At 42.0% G+C, this 20,182-nt stretch overlaps 1 protein-coding gene across 2 annotated transcripts; it reads left to right on the top strand.

Moving 5' to 3' along the window:
• Nucleotides 1-578: 578 nt before the first annotated feature.
• LOC138953713 (uncharacterized) lies at nucleotides 579-18,929 on the top strand. 2 transcript variants are annotated; one of them, XM_070325603.1, is made up of 11 exons: nucleotides 579-796; nucleotides 2,770-2,858; nucleotides 3,371-3,467; nucleotides 4,665-4,820; nucleotides 5,374-5,540; nucleotides 5,963-6,201; nucleotides 6,642-6,888; nucleotides 7,288-7,376; nucleotides 10,518-10,659; nucleotides 11,341-11,449; nucleotides 13,224-18,929. In XM_070325603.1, the coding sequence occupies exons 1-11, from the start codon at nucleotides 644-646 to the stop codon at nucleotides 15,810-15,812; spliced, it is 4,077 nt and encodes a 1,358-aa protein (XP_070181704.1). In that variant the 5' UTR covers nucleotides 579-643; the 3' UTR covers nucleotides 15,813-18,929. The 2 variants fall into 2 exon arrangements, with proteins under 2 accessions (XP_070181704.1, XP_070181705.1); XM_070325604.1 differs by lacking the exon at nucleotides 10,518-10,659 and adding an exon at nucleotides 8,246-8,300.
• Nucleotides 18,930-20,182: the final 1,253 nt, after the last annotated feature.

Below are 20,182 nucleotides of genomic sequence, written 5' to 3'. Positions count from 1 at the left end.
ACAGCCTCCGTACATCGCTGAAAGGAAAGGAACACTCCGAACAGCAAAATAGATCAAGCATAGGTCAAGAATTTTCTTCCATGCAAATTCTCAATGATGCCCTGTAAAATCTAAATACGTTTGGTCCCAATGCAAAAACATCTTTAATGAATCTTTCTTGCACCACACTAGATACACAACAGTAAACAATAGAATAGTGAAAACTGCCAATGACAGTAGTATGCGACACATGCTCAATTATTCAACCAAAAGAGCAGACGAGAATTGTGTCAAAATGCTCGGAACCAAATCTGCCAGACAGACCTACCTTCAAAAAAGCAGATGCCCACAAGGCCAAACCTCCTGATAATTTGCTGCGTAATCTTCCATTGCACAAGATGGTGGTGTTATCCGTGCTTTTATCACTTCACCATTTCTACGCAATGCGCCTGCTGCAGTTACATAGCAGCTGACGAGTTCATCGATCGCTGCCGTAGTTTTTCTTTCCGGAAGTGTCCGGTACGACTTACTTCCCTTGCCTCACTTTCTCACGAGCGGACGACCAATCAGATTTGGTTGAGGGAGGTTTCAAAGCAAAAGATGGCTGGGGGACTTCGGAGTGATCACGTTTAACATTTTGCTTTTTCAGGGAGTACGTGATACCATGGAGAATATAAGACTAGTGCATTCTTTAGACAGACCTAATGACTTGAAAACTATAGTAAGACAAGACTTGCGCGACCTGGGAATCAAAGCGCCGAAGATAAAATCGAAGAAGTCGAAAAAGTTGAACCAGTCACGCAGTTCAACACAACAGGTAAAGTGATGACAAAGCTTTTCCACTTACCTTTCTTAGAAATATTGCACAGATGGTTGTTTATTTGACACAATGTTCTGGTTCGTTGCAGTCATAAAGAAACTAAATTCTATTCTTTGTTTTGTTTTGGCACATTGTGCAGTTTTCAGCAGTCAGCAATCGGTAGAGCAACTGCCCAAGCCAAGGCTGAAAAGTGAAATCTCGGTTCGATTAGTCCCCAGTGCTTGCTGGCAGTGATACAGACCATGTGCTTCTGCACTGCCTGGTGCCAGCTTGTCTGTGTGTTTTTTTCCACTCAGGAATGGGTCTCCTTCATAACATCTCAGTTAGTTTGTATCCAGTAATCCACCCAGAGAAATTAAAAGGAAATCACACAATCAGAATTCAGATCAATAGAAAAATATTAGCAATTTTGTAGTTGTTGACCTAGCTGAGTCAGTGAGTGTAGCAACTAGCACACTCTGATTACTCCCCGATAACCTGATGTAGTCCACTGCAAGGTTCACGTCCTAGCTAAGGTCCAATTGAGTGAATCTCAAACTGTCGCTTTTCTTTTACTTTCCCTTAGTTTCAGTGTTTCACAGTTTCAGTATGTGTGTTGTGACGCAGGGATGGCCAAATCTCACAAATTTACCATCCTATCCAACATATCACTTTCCTCTGCTGCTATTGGCAATGTTCTTTGAATGATTGATATTTTCTCTTGAGTCTTTCTCATTCTCATGCTATTTGCTTTTCTCCCTTTATCAGCATAGTCTTTTCAAGATACAAGATACTTTTTACGCTGGTTCACCTGATCATAGAAAATGCGTGTTTGGAATCAGCAGTGAAAGTAGAAACAGTTCGGATGAAACGTCGAAAGCGCACCCAAGATGGGAGCCTCGTTGTCATGTCACTAGGACATGGCGCCCGATTTTGCAGACAAAATAGTTTCTGAATGACTGTGCAGTGTTTATTTGGCTTTTAAAAATGAAACTCAATAGTAAAACCAAAAGTTGCTTTGCATTTGAACAGAATTTTCACTAGCCAGCCAGGCGGTTTCTACAAGTACTACTACTAGCCCGGCGGAAATGTTACTCCAGACCTGGGAAACCATTTGATTTTGTCGTATTTTGTACGCATGATTGTCTAGAATACGATCAGTACAGTCAGTGGACAAAAAATACGACGAGAATAATTCCTACTCCTAGACTACTTTTCTTCACAAGCGCATCCCTAAGCTGATCCAGTATTTTGACACATGATTACAGTTTTTGTCAGTAACCATTGAAATAAGCATTTGTTTCAAATGTATCGTGGTAAACTGAATTAACGGTGCGACGGATGCATGTGAAGCATGTTTGAATCATGAATGTTCAAATGTTGTGTGGAGTACGCTCAATATTTCTGAAAATACACCAAGTTTGTTTGAGAATACTCGTCCAAGTGCAAAACAGGGTTCCCAGGTGACAGGTCTGTTAGTGTTACTCGCCCCTGGCGACTGGTTGGTGGATTTGGCCATCCCTGTGAAGTCGATTCTACAGGGTTAATTCTGGACTAACAGTGTAATGCGACTTACTGCTTAACATAATCCTTCAGAGCCTGGAGTCAGTGACTGAGTGAGGGTACACGATTTTTGGATGGACTGTGTGAGTGTGACTCCTATTATTTTGATCTGATGCATTGCTCTGACCACTGGCCGCCGAGTGTCCAATTCTCTTGACTTCACTTGTAGGAGGTCTTCTGGCCATCAATTTTCCTACTGAACAGACAAAGGCAGGTCATTTGGACTTAAAGTTAAACTTAGTTTTAATCCAATTCAACTGAGAACTTGTAACACTGATAAAGATAGTGATATATTATGTGATGAAGCTGAACGTTTTGTCTCGCTCATGCTCATAGTCATACTCAAAGAATCCAATTTTTAGTTATTTTTAAGTGTTCTGGTTCTCCTTTTTGTATGTTTTGAACATATTTTGTTCTTATCTTTTCAGGATACTTTCCTTGTTTCTGCAACTGTTTTTGGAAACTACTTGCAGTTTGTGCCCAGTAGATATGTTCCTGATTGCGGATTTGTCCCAAGGTTAGTTTATTGTGGATCCTCAGGCACGTGTTGATAGAGGGTAAAACTGAGCCACTTATTTCTGTAGTTTTTCCATATATGGAATAGGAAAATGCCAGAAGAAAGACGAAAAATGTCAACAGGTCATTTGGCAAAAAGTACTTTTTTTAAGTATTTTTCAAATACATTTGAATTTTGTAGTTTGTTTGACATTTATTGAAAAAATGTTTTAGAACATCGCATGCATTTCATGTTCACATTACTGTGATGTAACTGGTGGAAACATTTGACATGCAACGAACTCAGTCTCAGCAACCAAGTAGGCAGTACACAATCGATCAAAGCAATATTTTGTGGGTTTTGTTGTTGACACAGTCATGTCATTTGCCAGAGAAAACTAAAAGTTTTTACAAATTGCTTGCAATTGCATAGATGTTTGTCAGAAATAACTAGCACTTGTTGGTATAAACGTGTATTGTAATACTAAAAGATGACAATAACAATGTGAAACAACATATTATTTTGGTGCACAGGTTTCTTGCTGATGCTGCAGAGATTATCGAAGAACACACCAAAGTTGAAGGCGTCTTCCGCAAGTCTGGGTCCATCAACAGACAGAAAGAGCTCCGGGTAATTAATTATTCGTACAATAATTGTAAAAACATATGGGCACCAGTGTTGATGTTTGTGTAGTGCCTAGGGAATTTGTATACCCATGTATTGGAGAAAGCACTTAAAGTTTTGATACTTCTTTGAAGACCTCCAAAAATATGAGAAGTTTAGGCCTCTGACTCTGAGAGGGAGACTGACAACAGAGGTACTACCAGTTCTACAGACTTTGTGAAGATGGATCCAAGAAATCAAGGTCTCAAAAGGATAATAAATCAGAAATGATTCTTCAAAATGGATTTGTGTCAGTGTCACAACTCACATGCCGCATGGTATTCAGCATAAAAAAGTAGATAAACATTTTTTACCCGAGTTTTTTGTTTTGTTTTTGTTGAGTCACTTGAGAAAAAGTGACTCTATGTAATCGGTCAGTGTTAGTCTGTCCGTAGACACCACCTTAACGTTGGACTTTTCTCGGAAACTATCAAAGCGATCGGGCTCATATTTTGTTTAGTCGTGACCTCCAATGACCTCTACACTTTAACGATGGTTTCGTTGACCTTTGACCTTTTTCAAGGTCACAGGTTAGCGTCAAAGGAAAAATTAGACATTTTATATCTTTGACAAAGTTCATCGGATGTGATTGAAACTTTGTAGGATTATTCTTTACATCAAAGTATTTACATCTGTAGCCTTTTACGAACGTTATCAGAAAAACAAGGGAGATAACTAGCCTTTTCTGTTCGGCAACACACAACTTAACGTTGGGCTTTTCTCGGAAACTATAAAAGTGACCGGGCTCAAATTTTATGTGAACGTGACTCCCAGTGACCTCTACACTTTGACGTCTGCTTTGGTGACCTTTGACCTTTTTCAAGGTCACAGGTATGTCTTGAAGGAAAAAAATTGAAATATCATATCTCTGAAACTATTCATCGGATTTGATTCAAACTTTATAGGATTATTCTTTACATCAAATTATTTACATCTGTATTGTGTTGTGAATAGCAATTTCTTCCTGTCCATCTGATGCCTCATATAATATTCAGAACTGCGAAAGTGACTCGATCGAGCGTTTGCTCTTCTTGTTTACAAAGATGATAGATCAGTTGCTGTGTTATATTGTCCAAACTGCAGTCTAAAACTGTCATACATTATAACGTTTACAACTCATCATGTGCAATCTTTAATCATAAACTATATTTTATTATCGAGCAGCGAGACATTGAGGAGGACAAGGGGCTGGAGTCGAGCAGCGTGCACGACGTGACAGGCCTGGTGAAGCAGTTCTTCAGGGAGCTACCTGATCCTCTCTTCACCGCCACCTACCATGACTACTTTGTGCGCTGCTACCACCTCCCCCTACAGGAGAGGGTCAGTAGAAGAACATCCACTTTCTCAATGTTTCTGCGTGAAGTTACAATTAGAACAAAATATCTGTGGATGTGGACTTGAGGGTAGATATTGGTGTGTTAGTTGGTTTCAGTCCTCCCTCGGGATGGGTTTGTTGGCTTGTTATTATTGTTGATTTTAATGCTATACCACTCCCACTACCACCACTTTCTACATTTGAGGGGGAACGTTTGTAGGTTTGGGTTTTTACATCACATGTACTTTCTGTGCGCTGTCTGCAAGTGCAACGATGGATCTGACCGTTGACTTGGGGGTAAGGATTTCTTTCTGGGATATGGGATTGTCAGTTTACACTATAAAAATGTGACAGATGATCGTAGTAGATTTTTGTACTGCTGCTTGACATGTATTTCTGCCTGGTGAGAGTATGTGTGTGTGCATCACAGGCTGTGCTGATCTCTTCCTCTTTTCTTTTTATTTGTAGTTTTGACCATGTCAGAGTGTATGTAGTCTTACTTTTAGTCTTACTCTTAGTGTTGCATAGATGTATCATGTCATCACTAATCTTATTCAGGTGGATGCATTGCTGCTCTTGTGCTTGCTGCTTCCCATTGAACACCTGAGCACGCTTCGCTTCACCATGGGGTTGCTGTCTCGTCTGGCTGACCAGTCGACTTACAACAAGATGGACGCTGGCAACCTGGCTGTTGTCTTGGCCCCGAACATCATGCATGTCAACAGGTGCGTGTGATATATACTGTATCACATGTAGTGTACACAAACTGCTGGTGGGAACTTGGTAGATTCAAGAGACACATTTGGTCACATATGATCAAGGTCAAGGTCACTTTGACCCTTATGAAATGTGACCAAACTAAGGTAGTGAACCACTAAAAGTGACCATATCTGATGGTAGAAAGAGCCAATAAGCACCATTGTACTTCCTATGTCTTGAATTAACAGCTTTGTGTTGCATGACCTTGGATGACCTTGGGTCAAGGTCACATGTATTTTGGTAGGAAAAATGTGTAAAGCAGTTCTTAGTGTATGATGTCATTGCTAGGATTAGTTATTTGACCTTGACCCTGAAGGTCAAGGTCATGTAAAGGTCAAGTTCAAGCATGTGAGTCGTATGGGCTTTGCCCTTCTTGTTTTATTTGCAGTCGCAGCCAGAAAATGAACTCCACAGAGGAGAAGCTGCTGCAGATTCAGACGGCCATCGTGGAGCTATTGATCAGAAATGCTGAACGCATCGGATTGGTGTCCAACAGTCTGGCCGAGCGGACCTCACTCCTGGCTGAGTGTTTTGGGACAGAGGATGAGCTGGACGGTGCTAGTGATGATAACACGCTAGAAGATTCCAAAGACAAAAAGCGACGCAAACGTAGCAGCTCTCTCCAAGGTTTGGGCAGGCAGTCTTTGAATTCCACAGTTTCTCATTTGAAAATGTTTTTTTCCAGTTCTCTGATGAGTTTTTTCATACCCAATGTTTTGTCTTTCTTCATTTTCATGTGGTAGTTTCAGTGTGAACATGAAATTCTTCAGTCCAAAATTAGGGATAGTCCTCGGCAACATACTTGCAACATGTGCAGCTGTGCAGAGCCTTAGTATACACCCATCAGAATAGCATGGTGCAGAGTACTGAAAAATGAAGATTTTGTTTTCAAGTTAGAGCAAATGAAAGAAACATGTTTGGTAAATGAGCTTTTCAGGTTAGAATGTATGATTTGATTGGTACTTTGACTTGGTGTGGTTTTCCGGTGAAATGTCCTGGATCATCCCCTGCTTTTTGCATTGAAGTATTGATTCAGCTCAAAGATCATAGAATATTTTCATTTTCAGGACTGGTGAGTTCCATAGGACGAGGTCTCTCCAGACTGCGACGCAATTCAGAGGGCAAGAACAACCTGACATCAGGTAGCAACTACAGTCTGCCCAATGAGAGTGAGATCGCATCACAGCCACAGTCACAATCGCTGTCAGTTACCACCAACCAAGAGGATCACATCATGCTACAGCCAGCCGCAACCCCTGTGGTCCGGAAGCGCAGGATCTCTGGTGAAGCTGTGCCGTTTTCTGCTACAAAAAGGTGAGGCTTTGTGTGTGTGTGTGTGTGTGTGTGTGTGTGTGTGTGTGTGTGTGTGTGTGTGTGTGTGTGTGTGTGTGTGTGTGTGTGTGTGAGCAATTTGGTTCTACTACAAGAGTTTGATTTGAGACTGTCTTGTTTTTCATTTCTATGGTCTTCCTTTTACAAAAAGTGTGCACTATTGATCATGGGCATCTTTTGATGTTACTGGGGAGACATTTGAAAGCTGAAGACTAATTGTATTATTGTCTTCTGCCCTCTTGTTTGCATATATATGTGATTGGTAAAGTATTGTGAGTTGCAAGCTGTGCATAGGTCACATATAAAACGTTCAAGCTCTCAAAAATGCTTAATTTCAGGAGTGGAGGATAACGGACAAATTATTTTTGTGTTTGTTTTCAGGAGAGCTATCCTGGATCAGTTGCCATACAAGTCAGCACTGGGCGCCACCCCTTTCACTCCAGCGTCCACAAAGAAACGCCAGCCGTATGGTAGGCATTTTATGGCTTCTCACATTCTGTCATTTTGTAGGGGGGATAGGGGTGTAGTGGATGGGTGTCTATGGAATGTGGGCGCGTATATGTTTTTGACAATGACATGTGCAATATGAAGGTGGGGGGATGGGCGTAGTGTGGTATTAATAACAAATAGCCTAGTTGTACAGTAAATGGTTGTCCTGTTTAATGTTTTTCCCCTGTACATATGAATTTGCTGTATAGGAGCTCTTTCAAAATGTTTAAAAACAAAAAAATTGTTTATTGTCTCTTGAGCCTAGGTGGTTATGTGAGACCTATTCAGCGTTTGATCGTATTCTCTGTTTTGTACTTTCCTACTCTTTGAAAAAAAATCCAACCCATTGCTCTTAGACAAACACTTTTGGAAAGAGGGTAGAAGAGTTTTACTTGTAAATGAACTGTTTTGAAGGTGGTAGTGAAAGAGTAGGACACCTGACCTGATAATGGCTTGTAAGTTGTGTCTTTACAGGTACATCTTGTAAATCATTTTAAGCTTTTACATGGGATAAAGCCATTCTGTTTCCTGGACAACAGCCTGGCTACATTCTGTGCAGTGTGAATTTTCAGCTGAATTAATTTTATAACTGACACTGACACATTTGTGAATCTGCAAAATCTTTTCAGCAAAAATTGTCCTCTGTGCAAAGGAAGCAGCCAGACTGTTGGTTTGAGTCCAAGTGGAGGGATGCTGTAATCCCTTGTACAATTCTGCACGAATGTGTGATGGTTCAATTATGATTGCTTACACGAAAAAGGAAGCTTTTGTAAATAAACAAGGGTTATAATTACAGTGTTTTTACACAGAGCACGCTTTTCTTCAAAATCTTGTGTTTCTTCCCTTGCAGGCATCTCTTTGCACAGCCTCAAATGGCACTACACTAGTTCACAAGTTCTCAAAATGTTAGAGACTGCTTCAGCTTTTTGAGTTGTTGTTTGCGTAGCTTTTGCAAATTTCAGTTATTTTGGTTTGATTTGTGAAGTGGTTAATTTGCTTTGGTTTTGGTTTTGCTTGTAGTGTTTTCTTATGATATATTTTTTTTCTCAGCAGTCTAATCGGTTTCTGTGTTTGTTTCTTTCATGCTCTGTTTTATCTCCTTGTTCATTTTTACATTTAGTCGAGTTTTGACTAAATGTTTTAACATAGAGGGGGAATCGAGACGAGGGTCGTGGTGTCTGTGTGTCTGTGCATGTGTGTGTATAGTGCGATTCAGACCAAACTACTGGACCAATCTTTATGAAATTTTACATGAGAGTTCCTGGGAATGATATCCCCGGACGTTTTTTTCTTTTTTTCTTTTTTTCGATAAATACCTTTGATGACGTCATATCCGGCTTTTTGTAAAAGTTGAGGGGGCACTGTCACACCCTCATTTTTCTATCAAATTGATTGAAATTTTGACCAAGCAGTCTTCGACGAAGGCCGGACTTCGGTATTGCATTTCAGCTTGGTGGCTTAAAAATTAGTTAATGACTTTGGTCATTAAAAATCTGAAAATTGTTTAAAAAAAAATTTAAAAAAAAATTATAAAACGATCCAAATTTACGTTCATTCTTCATCATTTCCTGATTCCAAAAACATATAAATATGTTATATTTGGATTACAAACAAGCTCTGAAAATTAAAAATATAAAAATTATGATCAATATTAAATTTTTGAAATCAATTTAATCCTATCGCTGCCAATCAAAACTTGCGTATGTGCATTCCTGACTGCCAGGGAATATTGGAGTTCGGGGTGTAATAATTCACAAAAATTCTAGCTCCAAACTGGCAGTAGGTAGGTAAGTAAAACCTATGTTATTTTTAAGGGAAATGGAACCAAGAATCTGTTTTTAGTGTCTAATCATGGAAATAATAATTAGTTTGGCTTATAATGATGTTTAAATATGAACTTTTGAAAAATCAATCCGGCGCATCTTCCGGTGCCTGTGGATCAAACACAGGTGGCTGTTTTGCTCGCTCCAAGAAAGGATTATAATCACTATCATCTACCTGTTTCCAACGAATCGTCCGAAAGAAGATCTCCCCCTTCCCCTGTCAGTATCCATAATCATTTGCACCGCCTGTAGCGTCAGTCCGGCTTGTTTTTCCCTACTAGGGCCCGGTCGACTGTCACCGTTAGCCATTTTGACGAGTCGAGATTTCTCTCCCCTACCCTGTCGCCAAGGCCGAAAATAGCCTTCAGACGCAAAACCGCGTCACCATTTATGTTTATTCATGAGAATGAGGTATCCTACCAAGCCATTGGCTGCTATTTTTGTGTCAGCAGTGACATAGCATTTCTGGAAAATCCCGGAACGGAGAAGACGGGTAAACCTAAGGCGCTGCAGCTGCACAAGCGCATGACGGGTATACCCGTCCTAAGGCAGTCAAGTGGTTAAAAACACTTTCATCTTATTCCTTGTCGGTTCCTGATTCCAAAAACATATAGATATATGTTTGGATTAAAAACACGCTCAGAAAGTTAAAACGAAGAGAGGTACAGAAAAGCGTGCTATCCTTCTCAGCGCAACTACTACCCCGCTCTTCTTGTCAATTTCACTGCCTTTGCCACGAGCGGTGGACTGACGATGCTACGAGTATACGGTCTTGCTGAAAAATTGCATTGCGTTCAGTTTCATTCTGTGAGTTCGACAGCTTGACTAAATGTTGTATTTTCGCCTTACGCGACTTGTTATTGTTTGCTGAAATTTTTGTTTGTGCTTCAAAGTTCATTTTTGTGTTTAGATAAGTTTGCTTGCATGCATGTTGCTGCTTTTCTTCAGGATTATTAATTTGTGTGTCCCTCCACGACAAGGCTTCGTGCACAAAAGCTAGGGGAAAAAAGAAATAAGTACATATTCATCTCCACCACTATATTTCTTGCTTACATGTATGGTATATCTCCGCAATTTTTTAAACATCTGAGAAAGTATAAACTTTGATTTGTATTTTAATTTGCCCAGGAGAGGGCCAAAAAATAGTATTCAAAAAAGCTTCTTTCAGGTCAAAATCATGCCTGTTACATCCTAGCTCTCCATGACAGTTCTTGCTTCATGGAAGTTAGCAATCTTCTGCCAAAGTCAAAATCTTCATTGTTGTCAAGTGTTGTTGCATTGCTGCTGGTCTTTCCACAGATATGAAAGCTCTGGCTGCAGGAACCCCCAACTTTCCCAACGCCGAGAGATTCCTGGCCTCCACTGTTACCCCCAAAGCAGACAAGAGCATGCGCAAAAAGCTCAACCTCTTTAGTCCCTCAAGCAATACAAAAGCTAAAAGGTACTTTTCAGCAGCAATACTGTATGTCTACAGTCTTTTTAAAAGGGTTGAATTCCTAATACAGATTTCTGGGGTTCTTTACCTTTATTGAAATGATATTCAAACTGCACTGAGAAGAGAAGTAACTGGATAAATGTAGCAATTATGATATCAAATACTTCGTTCCCTTATAAATCTGTTTCTGACTGTTGGAGAATAAGTTATTTTGGTTGTATTCACCAGTGTCTATTTCAGTTTTGTTCTTTAGCATGGCTTTTGTTTGATTTGGCATGTTGATAGTTCAGTAGAATCTGTGCATGACGAAAAGTGTAAATCAAATGAACGTATTTGTTGTGAGTGTAAGATTTGTTCAGTTAGCTTCTTGATTTCAAACATTTGCCAGAAAAGAAATAAGAAACCATGGAAACAATGAAACTGTAGTCATTAGTAATTTAAATGCTTAGTTGTTATTCATTCTGTTCAAAAGTTCTTCCTACATAATACCATAACTATGTTCTTCCTACATAATACCATAATTATGGTGTTCAGCATTTGATTTGCAAGAAAGGTTTATTCATTTTTCCAACTTAATAGTGTGTGGACAGTACACTTCTTTGACATTTTTTCTTGCTGCTTGTATGCTCTTTTAGGCATGCAATGTTAATGCCTTGCAATCAGTTTTTTGTTGCCGAATGTCTCCAGGGGCAAGGTTGGAGGAGGAGGAAGCGGCAACATGTCATGCAGCAATCCCCTACGCAAGTCCAGCAAGACCAAGCATCTCTTCAAGCGACTGAGTTCCAGCAGAGAGAAGGTCAGTGGTGTTGTCAGTGGTCACAGTCTTTATTGTGACAAAATGTTATGAATATAACTATTTTTGCACTGTTGGTTGCATTTTGTGTGTATTACTATTAGTAAACATTTTCATAAACACTCAGTTTATCAAACATGTTCAGAAAACATTAATTTTGCACATAATGTATACTGTACACATACTTTAAAACAGTACAGCAGTCCCTCTCATGAACGGACACCCTTGGGCCATAGCAAAACTGTCCGTACATTGCAGGTGTCCGGTCACGGGAGGGGTGACCACACCACCCCCTCCATACACTCACACAGAGACACACAAACAACAGGATTGAGTCTATGCTAATCACTTCTTGTGGCTACTAAACAATAAACTCCTAATACTTCTTTAAACGTTCTGTAAAAATGATTTGTATGAAAAGTGTTGAAAAGAAGAGATAAAATAAATCCTCAAGGCAGTGAACACACTCACCATGCACTGACATACGAAAGCAGCCACACAAACACAGCACAGAGGGGCGTGTGCAGATGCTTTGCAAGAATAAGCTTGAAACCCAGTTTGAATAAATAACAGCAGATAGAGCTGCATGTCATAATCATGTAATTTATTTTCATCTTGTCTGGCTTTATTGACTGCATGCCGATCATGTGGCATGGCAGTGACTTTTCACTCTTCAGTCGGAAATACACTGTACATAACACAGCTCCCACTCTCCCTCACTAATGCCTACCCCAAGCCGTGACAACTGATGCTTGGAAATTGTGTGGAAGAGTACACCTCTCTATTTCTCTCCAATGCTCTTCCTGCTGACATGCAGTGACACCGGACACCCCACAGAGTTTAGCCAGCTACCCCTCCACCCCCCCCCCCCCTCCCTCTCTCTCTCACTCCCTCCAGCCATGTACTGTTGGGCTGTGGCCAGAGAGGTCAGCTCCAACTGTTCACTCAGAGCAAAACCAGTTGACTGTGTCGTAACTTTTGACACAGCAAGACAACTGAAGTGTTCACAGATTAGGCAACCAACTCACTGGTCAAGGCTGAGGGGAAACAAGAGTGTCTTGTCATTGTCAATGAAAGAGGTTACACACAGACACACGATGCTGAGAACTGTGGCCGGTTTTTCACTCTCTTTCGCTCAGGACCTTCATCGACTGTGGTTTCTGTTGTTTACGTCCAACAGACAAGAATAAAGAGCACAGTGCAGTTTCATGTTGGCATCTTCGCATGTACTCCACTCCTGACCAAAACTACCCCCCCTCCTGATGGGTACAGGTGCACTCAAGTTACCAGTGACTGTCGTCACGCCATTGCGGCTGTGATCTTTGCACCAAGAGCCGGACTGCTCTGTTATCGATTTTGTTGTGGTGAAAATTTGACGATGGTCTGTCCGTACATTGGAGGTATGACCTGCTGTTGGGACCGAAAATGAGTGTCCGTGTCCACGTTTTGCAGGTGTCCGTTTAAGGGGGGGCAAATATAGAAGGAAAACACTCCGTGCCGAGCAAATGTGTCCGTACATGTCAGGTGTCCGCTCACGCCGGGGGCCGTACATTGCAGGGACTGCTGTATAGCTGTACAAAAAATCTTGAATTTTAGTCTCTTGTAAATGACTTTTTTTTCCAGAAAAAGGTGAAGACCAAATATTTGCTAGGATATTGTCATGTTATTAGAAATAGGAACAAGTTTGGCAATCAAATCAGTATTCAAACCATTATCTCATTCTTTTTCTTCTTGGTTTCTCATGTTACTAATTTGTTAGTTTTGTTTTGTGTCTCAGGATGACCGCGACAGCACCGGAGATGTATTACGAGACAAGCTGGACAGCCCTACGGGTGTTCCTTACAGCAACTCTGCCATGGAGCTCTCCAGCACGGACAGATCACCGTCGTCATCATCACACGGCATTACCCGCACAGTGTCCTCTCCCTCACTGCACGACACCTCTGCCCACAACCACCATGGCGACATCACGCTCAACCAAGGTTTTATTGATGCAGACATGACTCTCAGTCTGGACAGCGATGCAAACACTACTCACACAAGTCCCAGCTCTCCTACAAGAGGACGACCGTTGAAAAGGGCGGAGTCTTACAGACGGAGTCAGAAGCCTGTGCGTCGATCAGCTTCCACAGACGGACAGATACGTCGCGGCCAGCCGAACAAACTGTGCAACGGCTTGATGGATGGAAAACATGAGAACGTGAAGAACATGAGGCGCAGCTTTGACAAGTCTGACATCAGTCACCCCATACCCATCATTGTCGCCCCGCTTCCGGAAAAACCTGACAGCTACAGGGAAGACGTGATGCGATCCAGGCTGGCACCAGAGAGACGGCACACAGTTCAAGTTGGAGCAGGGCAGCTGAGAGCTTCCAGCATTTTGGCTAATACATCCATAGCCCCGGACATCATGGAGAGCAGTCTGCTGCAAGTCGTGCTTCCACCACCCTCTGGCTTCGGAGATCAGTCCATGATGGAGGTAGACATTGATCATGAGGAGATGGAGAGCAATGCTCCGGGGTCTGACGAAGAGTCGGAGGCAGGGTTCTCCACTATCTCGGGGGGAACCGTCATCCATAACCCTGCCGCCCAGCTCCAGAGCCTGGGGAAGAATGGTGGTGGGGGGTCACATCATATGGCTCACTATGGATCCAGTGTGTCAGTGAACGCCCAGGCTAAAGCCTTGCAGCCCTCCACCAGTGTGGACAGCCTGATCAGCACAGGGTCTGAGACTTCAGCCGCCTGGTCTTCCCACCCCAACAGAGACCTGGATCGCAGCGTTTCCATCGACAGCGGGAAAGGGTCCTTGCTGGACTGCGTGGAGGGCAAGTCTGCAGGGGGTCGGGTCATGAACACCACCTTTGTCAAGTCTGCCGAGCCTGACACCTACAGCCTGCATTCTGAGGATGGAACTATTAGCGACCTTCACCTGCATGGTTCCAACCACTCCATCAAGAGTCTGTCGGCGGAGGACCTCAAATGCAGGCCAAAAGAGAAACCTGCAGCACGCTCTCACAGCATGTACGTGGCAGGGGCAGGTCGCCACAAGAACATTGTTCCAAACCTGCAAATCTCTGCAGAGACCCATCGTCTTCTCACAAGGGCAGGATTTCTTGACAGCAGCGCCCCACCCAATGTCAAGGATGTAGCCTTGCCCTTCAAGTCTCCAGAGAAGCCTGACAGAAGCAATCAAAGTTTTAACCGTGATGATCGTCTCGGTCGCTCCTTGAGACTGGAGAGATCTGGAGCATCCAGAAAGGAAAGGCCAATAAGTCAGCACACAGAACGAGTTAGCCCTGTTAAAGAGGAATCAGCAGCAGATCAGGCAGTAGAGGCAGTGAAAAATACAGTATCAACAGCAAAAGCAATCTCAGCTTCTGCAGAAAGAAGAGAGGAAGGTATGGAAGACGAAGAAGAGGTGTGGGTGAGAAGGGATCCAGTGGGTTCAAAAACCAGGCTGGGGAACCCAGAAGTCTCCACTGAAACATCCGAGACTACGTCACAGGATGTCCCCAGTTCCTTGAACCTGAAGCGAGCAGAGATGCGCATGCAGAAGCACGACAGCGTCCTCGACATCCGAGAGAGCAACGCTGGTCGCGTAAAGGAGAACGTGCGAAACATCAACTCCAGCCTGGAGCATTCAGTGCTGGACCAGTCGTGCAACAACTCCTCCCTGCACTTCCCGCAGTCCACAACTAGGAAACGAGGACAGTCCCCCATCAGAATTCCCACCATCTTTGCTAAAGGCCCGAACAACCCAACAGCGGAATATTATAGAGAGCTGGCACTGAACGCTCACAGGAAGGAAGGAGGGCGCATCTTTCCTCAGATCAGGGTCAATTCTCCGAGCGAAGAAGGAGGTATGCCAGAAGACCAGGCTCCAAACTGTTCCAGCCTCCAGTCACAGAATTCAACAGGCAGCGGGAAGGAAGTGCGTTCGTCGGCAGGTGAAGCCCCAAAGCAGAGAGAGACGGGGCGGTCGTTGCTCAACTCGTCAAACATCGACCTCAGCTCCTCTTTGATGGATACCATTGAAGATGCTGTGACCCCTCGCGCCAAGAAGCGACACAGCCAGCAAGATGTCGGTCGTTCTCCTCTGCATGAATCCACTAACACCAAAGTCACAATCTCTGAATCGGCGGAAAAGCTTCAGCTCAGAACAGCCAAAGGTCTGACGCCGCACCAAGTAGGCAGGTTCGGCCCCAAAGGTAGCAGCAGTGACCGATCACCAGGTAAGCCGGTGAAACGTCTGCAGTCACCGCGTTCCCCACACACCAGGCACTCTCCCCGTCGACAGTCCCCACAGAATGCTAGAGAAAGAGACGCTTTTCGCCTGGAGTCGTGCCATTTCCATGAGCAGTACTGAGTGAATACAGTATTGGTTTTTACCCTTATGATAGTTTTAAAGACTGTTTACAGTGACAGCATGTGTATAGCTTCCAGCTTTTGATAGTCATTTGACAAGACATTTCTCGACAAGGTTATAGAGGAGACTGGACATGGTTGTGTGTAATGTTTCAAGAGCTGTTGGTGTGATGAATATAATGATGTGCATATTATGAAAAGAAAACTACAATATGACTTTCAATGGTGATTCTTACAGTTTACTGTTGTAACGCACTTTACACTGTATTTGAAGCTGAATTCATTTACCCCGAAAGAAAAAGGCAGTGAAGAAGCTGCTTGATTTTGTTTATGAATGCAGTTTATTTGTAAATATAAACCTGGACAACAGAGAACAGCTTTGTCTGAAAGGTTTCAATCGTTTTATGTAGATATTATTTTGATTATGTTTCTTTAACAGTTTGAATAAAATTATATTACTAGCTCTGCAAAGAATGAAAAGTTGACATAGATGATTGATAGCCATGTATATTTGTACATTTTCAAAGTAGTTGGATGCGATATACAGGGTATACTTCACAGCATTGTCTGCACTGATGACCACTGAAACTACTATGGCCACCCGTTTACATGACAGCTTTAACGTCTGATCATAAAGTAACAAAAAACTACCAAATTTACTCTTCTTTTTTTTTAGTATTTTTTTTTTAGACTTGTTCACTTTTATGAAGCAGCAGCCAGATATGTATCATGATCAGACACACTGTGTGACACGTTTTTAGCAGAAGTATTCGTTATTTGCAATTGCAGTATATGATGACAGCAGGGTGCATAATTTTAGACAGCTCAATTACTTAAATGATATCCAATGTTTTGGAATGCCTCGTCTTTGTCTTTTCCTCTTGCTTGTTCTGTCTGTCGTACATTTTAAGGTCTTGGAATTATTACCCATGTGGTGTATAAAAATGAGCATAAAAAAGTATTTTTGTTTGCTATGATGAATTTGTTATATTTTTATACCATAATAACTTAATAGCCACAGGCACGGTTGGCCTAGTGGTAAGGCGTCCGCCCCGTGATCGGGAGGTCGTGGGTTCGAACCCCGGCTGGGTCATACCCAAGACTTAAAAATTGGCAATCTAGTGGCTGCTCCGCCTGGCGTCTGGATTATGGGGTTAGTGCTAGGACTGTTTGGTCCGGTGTCAGAATAATGTGACTGGATGAGACATGAAGCCTGTGCTGCGACTTCTGTCTTGTGTGTGGCGCACGTTATATGTCAAAGCAGCACCGCCCTGATAGGGCCCTTCATGGTCGGCTGGGCGTTAAGCAAACAAACAAAAACCTTAATAGCCTTATTACATGACTGAGAGATAAAAATCAAACTTCTTATGTAAATACTTTTGTATATACTCATGTACATTTATCATGATCTGTACAAATGTGTACAATTAGAAGCATTGAGTTTAACATCTCTTCTGGATGTGTAACTCCAGCTGACATTGTCAGTCATTCTAAATTCCCATGCTGTAACCTCCGCACACTATACGGCAATAATACGCCAGGAATGGTATTCAAAAGCAATGTGAAAATTGAAGTGGTGTTAACATCTATTAGCTTGATAGCTAGAATGGCTAAAAATTCTGATTTAAACTGCTATTCACGTCATCAAGTTAAAAAGCCGTTAGCTATCAAGTTTGTTCCCTTTACTTGCTTCTTGCACTGTATGCATGCGCACATACACACTTATCGAAGGAAATCACAACCACTTTACACTTTCTTTCTATCTGAGAGATGCGCGGTCAGTGAGGCGCCCCATTGCATAAGACCACATGCGTACTACAGTCATCCAAACATCAATAGAATACCGGCGGCAACATGCTGCTGGCGATTTTAGTGGAGAGAGGGAGGTTCGTTAAATTGACCGCCGTCATGCCGATGTGAAAATATCTTGCAAGAAAGGACAGTTTCCGTTGTCCATTTGTCTTTTATCTTTACCAAAATATACCTGTCATGACAGGCCACCTGCAGTGTAGGGACACTGGGCTGGCCCCCAAGGTGTCCTTATAATAATAAAATAATAATAATAAATAACTTTTCTATAGCGCGAGTCCCATCGCGGGTACCATTGTAGTACTCAAAGACAGTTGTAGAAAAGGCATACTTGAGTGCATGTGCGCACTCTCTTCATGTTGCAAAGTGCTGGATGGAATTTTTCTGTTCCATGTGTAACCGAGTGCCGAAACACTACGATCACCTCGGGAGGCGAAGTGCAATCAAACAGGATTGAAAATGTTAGGGCTAATTTCTTAGCCCTATAAAAACTGTTATGCAAACCCGAAGGTTTCCATGAACATACAATCGGAAACCACCAAACCCCATCAATAACAGAATTACACAACCCACCGGTGTTGACTTAAAGGCCAACAACTCGGGTGCAGAGTCTGCTGTGAAAGGAGCGGTAGCCTCCCCTGTCACACATGACTCATCCGTTTTTCTCCATTGTCATAGCTCTGGCTTTTTGTTTGATTGGTTGTGTTAGCTCTTTCATCACTTACATGTGATAGATGATGCATACAAGTCAAATTTAGCATAGTGTTCTAAGGCCAAAAAAAAAAATTTGTCTGTTTCTGGTAACATGGCTAAAAAAAATAGGGTCGGTAGGTAGGGATTTTTTATTTTTTTTTATTTATTTTTTTTTTTACCCCAAATGTAGACCAATAAAACTAACTTTAAAAATTGCGCAAAGAGACTGGATTCACTATACATAGAGACAAGACACTCAACACATTTACAAATCGTCAGCGGACTTTCGTTTTCACACGTTTTTGTTGTTCATTTTCTCACCCTGTCCTTTACCACCAAAAAAAAAAAAAAAAAAAAAATTTGAGTTTGGAAAAAAAAAGTTTAGGGTTGGGGCCGAAATTTAGGGTCGGTCGGGTGACCAGAAACAGACAATTTTTTTTTTTTTGCCTAATTGCTATCGCTAAAGAATGTTGTGTTATTTTTACCATTCATATTTGCTTAATCATGGGTGGGATTCTTCCGGTATGTGCCGAAAATCCGGATTCGTAATGTCTGTGGTGACGGTTTTTTGGTTGTTAATTATACAAATCCTTCAGCATCTGGGGGCCCCCAAGACCCCCCCCCCCCCCCCCCTTTAAATTCTTCAGGATTCATGACATTTTTCAGTCCCACCCATGGCTTAATCTAAAGTATCACTGAAGGGGAAAAATTTACCACAGTACCGGTGATATAGTTTATTGTGCATGCTTGTTGTACAGTTCAGATATGACTGCTCCAACATCAACAATGTTGGAAAGATGCACTTTTTATAGGTTTTTGTTTGACTTTGTAGTTTCATTTGCTGAAGATTCCTCATCATAAATGTTGGGATTTTTACCACACACAAAAACTTGTGATTTTCTTTATTTTAGAGCACACAACAGGTGCAGGAACTAGTATAGAAGCTCAGAACTACAGTGGAAGGTTCTACTCCATATTTGAAAGAATCAAATTTATAGAGGGAGAGCTAAAATGTACATAACTTAGCAAACTTTGCATAAACTACCGTGCTGTATATAGATGTGGGTTTATTCTTCTGTTACAATCCAGTAAATATGTAATTCCAAAAATGCATGTGTGAATTTATCCCCCGCGGGTTGGGGGGAAGAATTTACCCGATGCTCCCCAGCATGTCGTAAGAGGCGACTAACCCATTCTGTTTCTCCTTTTACCCTTGTTAAGTGTTTCTTGTATAGAATATAGTCAATGTTTGTAAAGATTTTAGTCAAGCAGTATGTAAGAAATGTTAAGTCCTTTGTACTGGAAACTTGCATTCTCCCAGTAAGGTATTGTACTACGTTGCAAGCCCCTGGAGCAATTTTTTGATTAGTGCTTTTGTGAACAAGAAACAATTAAATTACATATCTTACCCAACTCACATATAGCAATTAACTCTAGTTCAGTGCTGGTAACGCTGTACGCGTCCCCTTGGTAACAAGGAAGGCGCCTCTAAAAAAAGAGTGACATGAGACCCGTAAGGGTGTCTAAGCCAGCCCGGAAACGAGACTGCCTTCCGTATGCGCGCGCATACACCGCCATTTGCAATTCAATCCAAAGCTCAGCGCCAGTGAGACTGGTCGCATTTGATGTACGCTCCGGCTGTTTCAGCCGTTTTTGACTTAGTCTTTTGACTTTGTTGTTCCTCTTGGTATCTTCTTGCATCTGGACTTCTCTACTACTGTTGAGGTGAGATCGTTCTTGTTTTTTCTTGATTTTGGCAGCGTTGTTGGCCGCATTTTGGACTTGAGAAAATTTTTTCTTTTCTGCAAATTTTTTTCGTGAGTCTTTGTTGTGTCATGGCCGACAATGCTAAGAAGAGGTGTACGCCTA

The sequence above is a fragment of the Littorina saxatilis genome, linkage group LG17 (assembly GCF_037325665.1).
Source record: "Littorina saxatilis isolate snail1 linkage group LG17, US_GU_Lsax_2.0, whole genome shotgun sequence".
Lineage (NCBI taxonomy): Eukaryota > Metazoa > Mollusca > Gastropoda > Littorinimorpha > Littorinidae > Littorina > Littorina saxatilis.
The sequence above is the reverse complement of the archived record's forward strand: the minus strand, read 5'-3'. Positions and strand labels throughout refer to the sequence as shown.